Source organism: Dermacentor variabilis, chromosome 1, assembly GCF_050947875.1.
Source record: "Dermacentor variabilis isolate Ectoservices chromosome 1, ASM5094787v1, whole genome shotgun sequence".
Lineage (NCBI taxonomy): Eukaryota > Metazoa > Arthropoda > Arachnida > Ixodida > Ixodidae > Dermacentor > Dermacentor variabilis.
In genome coordinates, this window is record NC_134568.1 from 225,332,718 (window position 1) to 225,347,439 (window position 14,722).

Here is a 14,722-nt window from a genome sequence, read left to right on the forward strand (position 1 = left end):
GCGTACCCATGTAAGCGCAAAGCCAAGCCCTTGCCAACGCACTGTAGCGACCGCAATCTCGGCCTCATCTCCAACAGCTTCCGCATTGCTGGTGGCGCCCCCAAGATCGGTACTACCATCGCAATCTTGCCAGTACAGAAGCAGCAATATCACGCATTCATGAACCATCCGAGCAAAACGAACCATTTTATATTTAACGCTCCCTCCACGTTGTGCACTGCGTAGTCTTCGTGCGCGTGCCCGAGTTTTGAGAGCGGCCGCGAAAGTCAAACAAACGACGCTGGCCTCCTGTAAGGCAAGTGGTGCCCACAGAACAGTGAGACGTTCCAAATTCCATTCTTGAGTCTTAGTTTGGTCACCGTGTTAGTTTTCACATGGTTTAGACAAAAATTAGGCCATCGAAAAGAATTTTTGTAGCTCTTTTGCATTAACCAGCTGCGGAAAAATAAAGCAGAAGGCTTACGCTGCGCACATCTTAGCAGAGAGCGAACCTACTGGAATAGCGATACACACGTAGTGGTTCTTGGTATAGTATGTACCATTGCTCTCACAAAAAGCAATTTACGATGGAAAAATTAACGTAATGGGAACACCGATGCAAAGTGATGGACTTCCTGGAAACGCGATAAAACTCCAATGAAGGAACATTAAGAAAAAAGATACGAAAAGAAGACATGTGCATTTTGGGCGCTTATTATTATTTGACTACGCCGTGGTTATGCACGTCTATTCAGCCTCTCGTGACAGTTGAGTGCTCTCGTTTCTTTGGCTCCATGCCCTGACTGCCAAAAACACCGTAAACTGCAGCTATTCTTGCGAGCGAAAAGCACGCATGTTTTGGGGGGCTTCTGCCGTGTTGCCGACGAGCATCGTGTTATTGCTTCAACAAGGCTGCCTCGCTCACGACTATTTAGGCGTAATGACGTAGCTTATCACTAGCTCATTTGGCACGGTTTGCTTCTTTAAAAACTGACAAACTTTGTAACTTTTTGAATGGTTTATGCTTTCTGCTAGCAATCGTGTGTGTGTGCTGCGAGAAAGCATGAACTTTTGAAAAAATGTGAAGGCTTGTCATTCTTTGAGCAAGTGTGTGTGTGCGTGTGTGTGTGTGTGTCTGTGTTTGTGTGTGTTTGCGTGTGTTTGTGTGGGTTTGTGCGTGTGAGAGCGAGTGAGTGAGTGAGTGCTTGTGCGTGTGTGGGTGCGTTTCTTGGTTGGTCAGGAGCAAGAGCTGCAATTTGTGGTGTTGCAGCATTCTTGGCCGGCAATTGTTCCCGCTGAGCATATCATACGTTGTTAGCAAGGCTGCGTCACCAAGCACTGAACATCTCAGTGTCTAGAAGGAAAACAATAGTTGTAGAACCCCTTTTTGATTACTCCGGGTCCTTGTCCAGGGTAATCAGGAAAGAAGTTGTGAATAAGGAGCTGTTGTTAATGAAGACATCAGCCGTCATTCCACGGACAACTCACTATGGGAAATGATGGTGACAATGATGATGAGGAACAAAAAAAATGCCTTGCTTTCAAGTTATCGGTGGCTTTAAAAGGCACTAACTACAAGGTGCCCACCGCTCACTCTGACTTTTATTTGCGCATTTCGCTTTAAAAATTTTAAACACGAGAAAAGTAATTAGGAAAAATGTAGTGCGTTGTAAACTACTGAACGTGATGTTTTCTATTACGAAGAACAATTTGGTGTCCGAGTATACATCATTATACCACTGAAAAATTATAAGGCTAATTAATTTCGGATAACTAGCTATTTGAACATATATGTATATAACAAGAAATGGCTAATTTTGCAGAAGACGACTACAAACAGAATACCGTTGGTCCCGTCTTCCCATCTCTTAGCTCGTTCTTTAATAGCTTGGCCCGCGTTGCTTGTGACGCCCTGTGCACTCTCCCTTGAACAAATGTACACCCTTTGGGGTGTATATCTGCCACACAACGATAATCGTCATCTGTCTTGCTTGCGTTTCCTTTCTTGAAAACGCTGCGCTAACTACTTTCCTGACGAGAAGGCTCTGTCGAGCTGATAACGCGCATGCCGTTCGTGACTTGGAAGTACCGGGCTCGCAGCATTAAAGAAAAGAAATGCGGGCAAAGACAGATGTCGATTATCGTTGTGAGGCAAATATACATCCCAAAGGGTGTAATTTTCTTTAAGCGTGCATAGGAAGAGCTCGTAGCACAAGTGATTCGGTTGTCATTGCAGTATTGACGAAACCATTTGCCAAGGCCAAGAAATCATCAGTGGATGAAAAAAAAAAACTTACTAAAAGCATGCCACGTGCGCTTCTAATTTTTTGACGGCCCACCTTCGGCGCCGCTTTGTAATCGCGTTTTTGTTGTAACGCAACGATGCGCCAGTGATATCTCACTATTGATGCGCCCCGAACTTTTGTTAGACGGGCCCGTCAGATACGCTAGTAGCGCATGCTCCAAGGTTCTTGGAGCGAGTTGTAAATCAGGAACGAGTGAGCTGTCGGGATGGATTCGACGCGCGACGTTCTGGCTTGCTACTTGCGCCGCCGCCGAGTTTCTTTGCGGGCACAAGTTCGCCCAATAACCTACACCAATTTATTGCTCTTCGACTCGTTATTCTGACCTTCTTGCGTACCGCCGCTAGTATACGTGACAATATGAGTTAAAAATCGCAAATATTATGGAAAGCCGGGACAACCACAATTTCTTGCGATAGGCAATGTGAATTTGACACAATCGGAGACAACCGCATTACCGAAAACAAGGTGTGTGTGAAGTGACTTTTAAAGAGAATGGAAGAGATAAATGCAGTGCAAGGCGACAAAAGCTTGGCGCAGATGTGTTCTGGCTAAGAGACGCTCATCGGGGACAACAGGGGACATATCGCGGAAATCCCAACTTCTGTCACGAAGGACGCCGTATATAGAAGAGGACTCCGGATTAAGGATGATTTCCTACAGCGTTTTCCTTCTTAAAACCCGTGCTCTTATAACCCGGCGGTGCGGGCAATGGAACTCGCGACCCCGCGGGTGGAGCGGGATGGCCGCCACAGTCAGCGCGGAGGTTAACCCTTTATGACCCATGGCAAAACTGCCAGTGCTACTTTCCTCGAAGGTGGTGAATAATGAAAGAATTAATTAAATTATGGGGTTTTATGTGCCAGAACCACGATCTGATTATGAGGCACGCCGTAGTGGGAGACTCCGGAAATTTGGACCATCTGGGATTCTTTAACGTGCACCTAAATCTAAGTACAGCGGGTGTTTTCGCATTTCGCCTCCATCCAAATGCGGCCGCCTTGACTGGAATAATGAAAGAATAACACAAATATAACATCTTTTAAAAATTATCGAGAAATATTTATTGGTTCTCAAGTTACAATGGTGTACTACATCTGGACATATGGGGTTTCAATGGCCAAGGCACTTGTCAATGCGCTCCTGCCTCCTTGTATGAAGCTTTTGAAGCACCCTTTTACGAGGAATAAAGTGTCCGTACACTTGTCGCATCTCCATGATGCTCGGGCGTGAAAAATTGGCATGACAGCAGGTTTTCAAATATTTTTAGGGGTACTGACCATGACTATCCGCCATGAGCGTCCAAATACACATATAGAAACGCCCAGAAAGCATGGCAGTGGCCATGCCGGCGTCACGAGTGCGGCTAAGGTGTCTTCAATAATGCTACTTCAATGAAATACTAACCGCAAACGTCGTTTGCGGCGATAGCATCGGTGTTGTCACCGTTACCTTCTTTCTAATCCGTATCTTCAGCTCATTCTGGCGGCACAATCACAATATCAATGTCCTCTTCTATGTTTTCTGCACTCTCAATTGCATCCAGAGCATCGCGAAGGCGACAAAACGGCTTCCTTCTGAAGAAAAAACTCTATATCCATGCTGGAACACATCTAAAAAAAAGCGCCCATTTGAAACTGCTAACGCCCACTGCACTATATCCAAGTAAACCAAATTTTGAATTCGTCTTCGGTTCTTTGAAATGTAGCCACAGATTCGACAGTTTGCTTCTCACACGCTTAACGTATGCACTAAGCACTGCGAATAGCACAACGCAAATATATAAAGCAGGCGAGCAGAATTAAATGAAAAGCGAGTACACATCCCCATTTGTCACGAGTCCGCAGTATTGCTGGAATTGGCGCGAAATTATTATAGATGGATTAAACTGTAGATTACACACTGTGTTATGGTGTCTGCCCGTGCCTTCTGGGTACAAGAAACGCAAATAGCCAAAAGGAAATATTCAGCTATTCAAGAGGTAGGGATGCGAAACCAAGTGTACTAGTTGTATAGTACAGTGAGCGCTAATGGTTTAAGTGTAAACAAGAACTGCGAGGAACGAAAAAGAGGCGTCTTTTGCGACCCCGCCTCGCCCCTCGCAACGTTTCGTGTCGAGCATGCACCGCTGGCATAGGGACAAATGTCTAGCGGGTACTGACCCGCGTGACGTTGACGATGGAAATAAGGAAAGAGGCGCAGATGACGACCGCCGTGAACACCTCCCGGCGGCAGCGCCAGCGTGCGAAGAACGTTTTGAATTCGTCCATGAGGCCCGTGATGACGCTCTCCAGGCCACCCATCTGCAACAACAACGTTCCACGCACCCCCCCAGAAGTCACCGTCAGCGGCGCAGAAGCAAAGCAGCGTATAACGCTCATCCCTTTCATATCGGGCAAAGCTTCGATACAAGAGGTCTGAAGCTATCGCGTGGCTGAGGGCCAGGCCTAGTAGCTTAAGGCGAAACAGGAGTCTCCGCACACATGCTAGTTCACAACGAATGACGGGTAATTCCTCATATTTGCAACAATGTCAGAAGACGACGAAGCAAGACGACGCACAAAGCGGGCGCAATTGTGCAGCTTTGAGTTGAGCAGAGCAGAACCAGCATATAGAAAATGCTACTGATTAGCTTAGATTCCGCGCAGAAAGCTCACCTTTATATAGTTTCGGAAAGCAAAAAAGATGCTAGTTCTTTAAAAAAACTACAGATTGTGGCTTTGAAAAAATCCACCGGCGATAACCAATTTGAGTGAGTAAAGGCAAGGCGCAAAAGACCAGGACTGGAGAAGAACACAAACGTCCTGGTCTTTTGCGCCTCGCCTTTACTCATTCAAGCATGAACCAACTAGCCCAAGCAAGAGTTTTACTTCATGAATTTGAGCGTAGCTCTATACATGTTTTCATTTCGCGATATATTCGCTGGCACGGACAATCTGTCTCGTGCGGCGCGTTGCAGACGGAGCGAAGTGTGGCGCGACTGCCTCGCTAATAGGTAGATGGCGAGAGGCAGTGCATGGGTGATGCGTGGCCGCGGTTCACAGCAGCGACCACAGACCACAGACAGACCTCCGCTCATCCAGCACTTTGTTTCCATATCGGTGGCGTCATCGGTGAACAGACGACGCGCGCTACTCTGGCACCATCTCGTAGCCCTCGTCGCTGCAGAGTCCCTCTTGCCTGGGACCACAATTTTCTTCTCACGCTTTCGCCATACCTTCCTCCTCCGCTTTCCTTCTCGCGCTCTCTTCGCCATCACCGTCTTTCATCCCCCGCTGAGCTCCGCGTTCGCTCTTTGATCTTTCGTTGTGCTCGTTCACTCGGTTACGAGGGACGCGGACGCTCGTCGCAGGAACGGGTGCCTAAAAGCTGCGCTCTAAAATACGACGGCAACGACAAAGGATGCGGTAATGAAAAGAAAGTAGCAGGTCACAAGTGTTACTGTAACGCCTCTTCATTAAAATATATTTCACTGCAATCAAAACAAAATTTAAATGTGAACTGTTTCACGGGAATAAAACGTGTAAATTTTATGACGTTATGACACTGGCTCTTTATCAGCGGAGTTTGATGCCATGTTTGAAATGACAATCAGAGATAACTGCGGAGCAGGGCTCTCTCACACTAGTTCCGATGTCGAGTGCTCAGAGAACTGAAGCAAGGAGGCTTTGATTCGCGAGTTTCTCTTTATTGCCTGGTGGGTGTGCATACTCCTCCAGAGGTAGTTTGGGACCCCATGACAAGGTGGCAAAGTAGGGTTTTTTCATCACATATCGCTATATTGCCATAGAAATTCTATAGTTGGAAACAGACTTACTACGCTTAAGTACAATAAATTATGAAGTAAGACAGTGACTCGCGTTCGAGCGGTCATCGCATGCAATTTTGAAGTCGCTCAATCTCTATCTAGGGCAGGTCTACCCCAAGGGACTGACCACTCCAATGCCTTAACAAGATTTGAGCCCGTGTTCAGCTTGTCTTCAAAAGCGATGTACACAGTTAACAGTTAGTTGTTTTAGGAAGCGACCCGATAGTTACGACAACGTATTACCGCAGCGTTAACGCCAAATCTAATTCTGGTGTTGGTCGATATTATACCGAGCTGTCCCCATCAACGTTAAGCGTCAGAGGTGGGCTTATGTTAGGTGAAGTCCTCAAATCTAGGTACTTCAATGCTAAATGTAAGCGACCGGATATTAAGAAATAGTGGCAAATTTATTGGCATCGCGCTGAAGCAGTTGCAAGCAAGTAGTCGAGCAAGCAAGTAGTCGAGCAACGGAGTGGTGCACCGACCGCGCTGTCTAATCCGAGCGTCAGAAGCATGACGAAGAAGAGCACGGCCCACAGAGGACCGCCGGGCAGTGTGGCGATGGCCTCGGGGTAGACCTGGAACACGAGCCCGTGTCCCTCGGTGGCCACCTGCTGGATGGGCACCCCTTGCTTGGCCGCCATGTAGCCCAGGTACACAAAGATCACGAAGCCGCTGTAGAAGCTCGTGAAACTGTTCACCGCCGTCGTCATGAGGCAGTCCCTGCGCGAACGTCGCCCATTCACACGAACACTTAAAACTTGCAACACCCCGGATGTATAGTGACAACAATCGCAGATGTATGTCGAAGTGGGACGAGCGCAACACATTGTTTCTATAGATAAGACCTGAGAAACCTTTCAAAATACATGACGATTTTCGCTACATTTGTTTGCAGAGGGCATCCACAGTAAAATATTGCGTGCATTAGCTTCGAGGAAGAATAGGCGGGCGTTGCGTCCCTTGCGGTGGTAGTTGCCAGCCGGCTTCTCGCTTTCCCTTTCTTATAAAGTGTTTTCATATAATAATAATAATAATAAATAATAATAATAATCCCGAGGAACCGGGGTGTGTATCCACGAGAAAGACTTCATGCTAGACCTGTTTGCAGGGTGCCAGCCAATTGTGATGTTGGATATCTATTAGTGAAAGTGGCGGACCAAAGGCAAACAGCACTTGGGAGCGCACCCCTTTGTGAATACAGCCCATGTTTTCTGAAATGAAAGTGTTTGAGAAGAGTAAATTTTTGTCTTTCACCTGTAAACGGCTCCCTGTGAGATCCGTTTATAATGTTGGTGGACTGGCTCTTAAACGGGCTGAGCATTATAACTATCTTGCGGTCTATTCTTAAGAAAATTTCACCTGGAATAGACATATTGAGTATCTCAACCTAAAGTCCTCAAGTGCGCAACCTCATTAGACGTAATTTTTACAAAGCCCTCAAAAGTGTAAAAGAGCAACTTTACAACACATATGTTCGCACAATACTCGAGTACGCTTGCGCGGCTTGGGACCCTCAAAGCTATCATCTATATACAAACCTGAACCCATTAGAAACCGCGTGGCCAGGTTTGTTTCTGGAAATTTCTGTTTCTATCATAGAACGCTTGTACCTTTGTCTCGCTTTGTTTCTTTCCAAACTCTGGGAGCTGCCGCTCCCTTGTTGTGGCAATGGATAAAGAAGCCCTCGAAGACCTTCCTGGAGCCAAGCCATCACGTGGGGTCCCGTCCAGGAAACGTGGAAATGCGTCAAGTGACACGGACAGCGAGGCAACCGAGTTGTACTCGGACAGCGTCGCCTCGTCGGACGATGATTTCACACTTGTCATGAGCCGAACCACAAAAAGAAGACTGCTACGGAGGTCATCGTCGCCAAGTGTCTCGACTGTGAAGACAAAACCACAGCACTGACCGTACGCTATGCTCTTCATGCCTGTGGACTCCAATTTGCGACTCTTAAACAGGCAAGTCCTTTCGGCGTTTCTTGAGGGAATCGCGCCAAACGAGATAAAGGACGTGAGAATAAACGCACGGAAGAATGTCCTTGCAGTAGATGTTCTACACCGTAATGCACTGCAAAGCCTGCGGCCCGTAACGGAAATTGATAAAGTACAAGTGCGATCCATGATACCTACAGGCTGCAATGGCACTGTCGGCGTCATTTATGATGTCGATATTTCTATACCAACCGACGACTTACCGATATTAATAAAGCCAACCACAGAAGGCACTCTTATCACGCACATCACAAGACTTGGCAACACACGTTGCCTGAAGCTGTGGTTTGAGAGAGACGGCCTTCCCTCACACGCCAAAGTTGGCCACGTCCGCCCATACGTACCGAAGCCCCTGCAATGCTACAAATGCTGCAAGATGGGACACGTAAAAGGTGTCTGTAGGAATAACCTCGTGTGCCCACGGTGCGCTGAATCTCATTCAGCAGATGCCTGCCGCGCAACTGCGTTTAAGTGCCCTAACTGCCATGGTACTCATGAGGCCTCATCCAATGATTGCCCGCGGGTGAGGAACGAGCGAGCAATACTCAAACGTATGGTACGGGGCCATTCAACACACAGAGAGGCTGCCGCTACTCTCAGGCGACGCCGACATCGCCACCGAAGAGCATCACGAAGACTTACATCTACTGAAAGATATACATCATCTTCCGGCAAAGCGGCTACCGTATCAACGCCGACTTCCACAAAGACAGACACTGCGAAAACGAAGAAAGGGGCAAGACTCGCACCTCCTCAAGAGTGGCCTACACTTCCACACAACCTGCATCGGAGTCACATCAAATTACGCCGCCCTCAATGACCTCATGAACCGCGGATGCAACGACGACTGAGGATCGCCAAGTCATAGTGATGCTGAAGTCACTTATGGACGCCATGCGCATTCTACTGAGCAGTATGAAAACCCCATCGGCACAGAGCGCACTGCAGGTGCTGGACACCTTGAGTCCGGTGCTTGCGGCTCTAGGGTAAAACCACGGCCCGAGAATTGCCGTCGTTTCAAGAGGAGGTCAAGGATGCATCTGTCTTCCAGTGGAACGCCAGAGGGCTTAAGTCAAGCATGTCCGACTTTATACAGTTTGTCTTTACGCACCAATTCCCCATTATCGTGATCTGCGAGCCCAACCTGTCAGCTCCCATCAGACTGTCCGGGTAGAAGTGCTTTATGTCCTCTACCCACGGAGAGTGCAGCAAGGTTGTTGTGTTTATACGCCGTGACTTGACTTATGTACATCACCCAGTGCCTCCTGACGAAGCAAATCAATACGTTTGCTTAACAGTGAAGAAGAAAAAGCTCACGCTCACAATTCTTCGACCCTATTTATCTCCAACAAGCCGTCTAGATAGTGAGCGCTTACAGGGAATTTTGACATCGACTGCACAGCCGTGGTTGCTGACTGGTGACTTTAACGCCCACCATTACTTATGGGAAAGCTCCAAAGTGAACTCTAGAGGCAGAACGTTGGTGTCCTTTGCCTATGAACTCGAATTTTGCCTGTCAAATGATGGAAGCCCTACTTATCTGCGTGGATCAGCGTACAGTAGCTGCTTGGACCTTACCTTCGTCTCACGCTCGCTTTCGAGAAGAGTGCACTAGTTTGCGGATTTAGAAACGCGGGGTAGTGACCACATCCTAACCTATTTGAAGATCGAAGGTTTGACTAGCTCCAAGTCCTCCAGAACCGTCCAGTGCACCGATTGGCCTAAATACAAAATAAAAATGGAAGATTGTTGTCGTGACGGCACCTCCTATAACCTACAGGGCGCGATAAAGGGTACCATACAAACAACTACGCATTTGCTATCGAAGAGTTCTCGCACCGATTTTGACATCGAACTAGCGAAACTTCGAGCAATTCGCCATCGTGCGGAGCGAATATATAGACGCACGAAGTGCAATTATGATTTGAGATTGGCTAGACGAACACAAAAGAAAATACAGCGTCACATGAACAAGCTGGCTTCGCGACAATGGGTATCTTTTTGCGAGTCTTTGGATCCGCGAAAACCTTTGTCGCTTATATGGAGGACTGTTCGTGGCCTTCGCACAACCTTTGCTCAGCGCCACCCGTTTAAATCTCTGGCACTCCATCTACAATGTAGAGATATTGACGTCGCTGAATCTTTCTGCAGAAAGATTGCTGGCGAAGCAAATTCTGATGGAACGGGTACGGGAACGCTCGACCACCCACTGTTCTCACGCGATCCCCGCATGAAATGCCCTTTTTCTATGGAAGAACTAGAAGCTGCGCTGTCTTTCTGCAGGCGTTCTTCAGCACCAGGACCTGACGGCATTACATACCGTCCCCTGTGTAACCTGGGAGACCAAGCTCGGAAGGCACTCTTGCTCCTGTACAACGACTCCTGGCAGACGGGTACGGTTCTGCAAGAATGGAAGTCGACTAGCCTCATTCCACTTCTCAAAGCTGGCAAGTCGCCTTTGGACATTTCCTCATACCGTCCGATCGCACTTGCCAGCTGTGTCGGAAAAACAATGGAAAGAATGATTTTAACACGTCTGGAATGGTACTTAGAGTACTATGAAATCTACCAAGATGCTATGGCCGGATTCAGACGTGGCCGTTCGTCAGCAGACAACGTTGTTGACTTAATAACATTTGTGCAACACCAAAAGGCCTGTAAGCGACTATCTGCTGCTCTGTTTCTAGACGTTAAAGGGGCTTATGATAATGTCACCCATGAAGCCATCCTTAGCACGTTAGAAGCAGTCGGACTTGGTGGTAAGATATATATGTGGGTGCGCAGCTACTTACAGAGGAGACCATTCTACGCGCACACAGAAAATGGCCCGACATCCGAGCATTACGGTAGCCGAGGAGTCCCTCAAGGCGGAGTGTTTAGCCCGACTCTTTTCAATCTCACCCTCTGTGGATTAGTTGACGACCTGCCAAGCACCTTACGACTTTCCATCTATGCGGACGACATCTGCATTTGGGCATCAGGTGTGACACGACTTTAGCTTCGCGCTTGGCTTCAGAAGGCAGCTGCAATCATATCTTGCTACCTTCGTGAACAAGGACTTGAAATTTCATACTAGAAGTGCGCAATGGTGTCATTCACGAGGAAGCGAATGTCTGCTTACGGCGTATCTATCAACAGACAACTTATACCATACAGCAGAAGTCACAGGTTCTTGGGAGTCGTAATTGGCAGAGACCTATCTTGGACTCCGCACATGAATTACGTGAAAAAGCGGCTGACTACTATCTGTCACCTGTTCAGGTTCCTTGCAGGAAAAAGTTTGGGAGTATCTATACACGGCTATGCTACAGCTGTACATGGCGTTGTTCGTTGGATTCCTGCGATACAGCCTACCTGAAATATCCAACACGTTCAAGACTGACCTGCGTACGATTCAGAGTATTCAAGCCCAAGCCCTTAAGATATGTCTTGGCTTACCACGCAGTGCATCAGCGGCTGAAACCATTGCCCTTGCGCAGGATTACCCAATCACGACGCACATTACCGTTGAGACAATGCGTATGCATCTCAAGCATTATGCTAGGAGCCCTTCCCACCACTTGGCAAGCCTCACTGCTGCAAGGCCGTGCTCGACATTTAGCGGTATTGTCAGTGGACATCGTGCGCCGTTTAACGCTTCAGGGTGCGCACCTGCAGTCAAGCCAGCTTTTCATCCGTGGTGTTTGAGCCGTCCACAAGTACATATAATGATTCCAGTACTACAGAAGAAGACAAATCTACCGGCGCCTGCTCTAAAATAGCTGAGCTTACTTCTTTTGCATGACAAGTACAGCAACCACGTGCACATCTATACCGATGGATCGACTACGTCGTGCAGTTCTGGCGGTGCCGTGGTTATACCAACGCGAGGAATGACACTGCGGTTCAAGATATCGCATGTCACGACTTCAACGGCGGCAGAACTAACGGCCCTGCGTCGAGCACTGGAATTCATTGATTCTGAAAGACCTAGAAAGTGGGCTGTGTTCTGTGATTCAAAACCGGCATTACAGTGCACGCAGTCAGTTCTCCGACACGGATGTCATGAACAATTGACATACGAAATCGCGAAACTTTACCATCACGTCCAACAAAAAGGTCATGAGGTCGTTTTTCAATGGGTACCTGGCCATCGTGGAATCAGTGGCAATGATTCCGCCGATAACGCTGCTCGCACAGAACATCAAGAAGAGCACAGCGTTCCGATTCCGCTTTCGAGGACAGACGCCGCAAGGCAGCTTCGACATCTGGCACGCAGTCTCACACTGACCTAGTGGAACTCGCAAAACTTACGACTTACACGACTGCATCGACTAAACCCCTCCCTGCAACTCCGACCTCCACTCGGACTTCCTCGACGTGAAGCTAAGCTTCTCTGTCGCCTTTGGATAGGAGTTGCCTTCACAAAGGCATACTCTACATTAATTGGAGTGACTGACAGTGCAGCATGCGAGGTCTGTGGCACCGAAGAAAACATCGACCACCTGCTGTGCACTGTCCACGATACACCCCACAGAGACAAGAACTTGCGAAAGCTTTCCAAAAATTGGACAATCGGCCGCTTTCTGTGTAGGTGCTGCTGGAACACCGCCCCCATCGCCCGTCGGCCCATAAAGCGGTGAAGGCACTTTTGTGCTTCTTAAGGACGACGGGCTTGTGCGCTCATCTGTGACTATTAATGCAATTTCCGTAAGACCACACACGTCAGCGAACTCACCGCAATTACCTTCTTTCCTTCCCTCCTCTCCCTCCCTGTTATCTTTGTTTTCCCCCTTTTCAATTCCCCCGGTGTAGGGTAGCCAACCAGACTTTATTCTGGTTAACCTCCCTGCCTTCTACTTATCTCTTTTCTCCTCCACAACTTCCACAACAGAATTACGTTAATGAAAGAGAACTTTGGCTGGCAAAAGCTAGTACAACGTCGCTTATCAACGAAATTCGAGCTTTTTTTTTCCAAATTTACTCTGATCTGACAGGAATAAACAAGAACCTGTATATTTTTCCACCCCATTTCATTTCTTTGCGACGTAGTCATGAGTTTAAAGTTCTTGAAACATGCTGTAGCACTGATGTTTCCCACAAATAATTTTTCCCGCTTACTTTAACGAACTGAAATAAGCTTCCTAAGAGTATTGTTCAATGTAAAACGTGCTCTGAGTTTCAGTTGTTTTTATCGTCCGACCTGTCGTAAGTGTACATCATTGCGCTTCGTGTGATAAATTAACGCTTCCTTTCTTCTATGATGTGTATGCGGCTGTTAGCCTGTTGCTACGCTTTCTTTTTTCTACTTTTTCGTTATGTTTCGTTTGTATATTGCCGTCTGCTTTTTGAATCAGCTCAATTTTTGCTCATGTTTTGCTTTTCACTACAAATGTTCCCCCTCTCCCCTGCAATAATGCCCTTGTGGCGGCGCTGCAGGTACCTGTAGAAATAAATAATAAATAAATAAAAACATAAGTGCGTGAGCTTCCGATCACCGCGGAAGCGGGATTTTTCATTGATACGAATAAGTTGGTTGATGTGACGTTCAAGCATGTAATATTTTACTAACATTTAATTTCACAGTAGTACACAAATAGCTCATGGAATAATAGGCATTGTATAAAATCAAGCGCTAAGCTTAATATTGTTTCCAAATTATTTACATGTAAGCGCGGGTTGACGTAGCAAGCAGAAAAAAACAAGAAATAAGAAAACGCTAAAATGCAACGTACGCTTAGGTTTTCCTGAGAACGACGCATTCAGTTACAAGTACAAAAACTTGGCCGCTATGAGGCGAACATTCTTTTCGCTCGGTTCTATTGTATTCTGATATCATACTGCTTTCATGACCAGCGGATTCAAGTGATGGCACAGACGGAATGCCACTCGGACCACTGACGAAGCTCGAAAAGTAGTAGTATTGCAATAGAATAATTATGTTACCCCTGCGATGAACATTAAAAAACGAAAGCTTTGAAGATGTACGAACATTTAAAAGGTTTCGCGTGCGCTCCCTTGAACTTCGGAAGGCGTCTGTCGATGTTGAACTACAGCAGTTATCTTCTAGGATACGTGCCGTCGAAGTTGACGTCGTGGCCTTGAAGGGCAGCCATGGTTCAGCCAACAGTCCCGTGATCGCAAATCGTTGCCGACAACGTATGTGAAGAGCTTAGGTGTATTGAATTTCGATGCGAATACACTGAGAACTGGCTGCGGCATTTTGGTTTGCTTTTCTTTGGCCTTCCCTAGGAACTGTTCGAGTTCTGCTTCTCGTCCGACCAAAATATTATCGACCTATATTCACCGAATATCGGCATCGTATTTCAACCATCAAAAATTGAAACGGCCCATAGTCTTCTCGGATACCAAGCTGATAAGTGTAGACCAGTCATAACGAAATTTTCATTCTTTAAACACATCCACAGTATACTGGAGAAAGGTCACAAACTAATAGGTACGGACTTTGCCATGCGTGAGAAGTTTACCCTTCAAACACGGTTCGCCAGAAAGAAACTAACAATTCAGAAAAGCAGGAAACGTAGCTTTCAGTCATAAACTGCTTATGTGTAAAGCACTAGCAGTGACAGAGCAACAGAAGCTCCGCGAGAGATATCACGCAAGGCAGCAACGTGCACAGTTGCTAATCGTTGGAT

The 14,722-nt window shown here is 47.1% G+C and overlaps 1 protein-coding gene across 1 annotated transcript in view; it reads right to left on the reverse strand.

The window, feature by feature from the left end:
* The window catches only part of LOC142557773 (sodium-dependent noradrenaline transporter-like), a 181,926-nt gene that overhangs the window by 15,820 nt on the left and 151,384 nt on the right, over positions 1-14,722 (reverse strand). Inside the window, exons 9-10 of the mRNA XM_075669885.1 lie at positions 6,576-6,813; positions 4,445-4,585 (exon numbers count right to left, since the gene is read on the reverse strand). Of these exons, the coding sequence (XP_075526000.1) occupies positions 4,445-4,585; positions 6,576-6,813 (379 nt within the window). The remainder of the gene's footprint in view (positions 1-4,444; positions 4,586-6,575; positions 6,814-14,722) is intronic.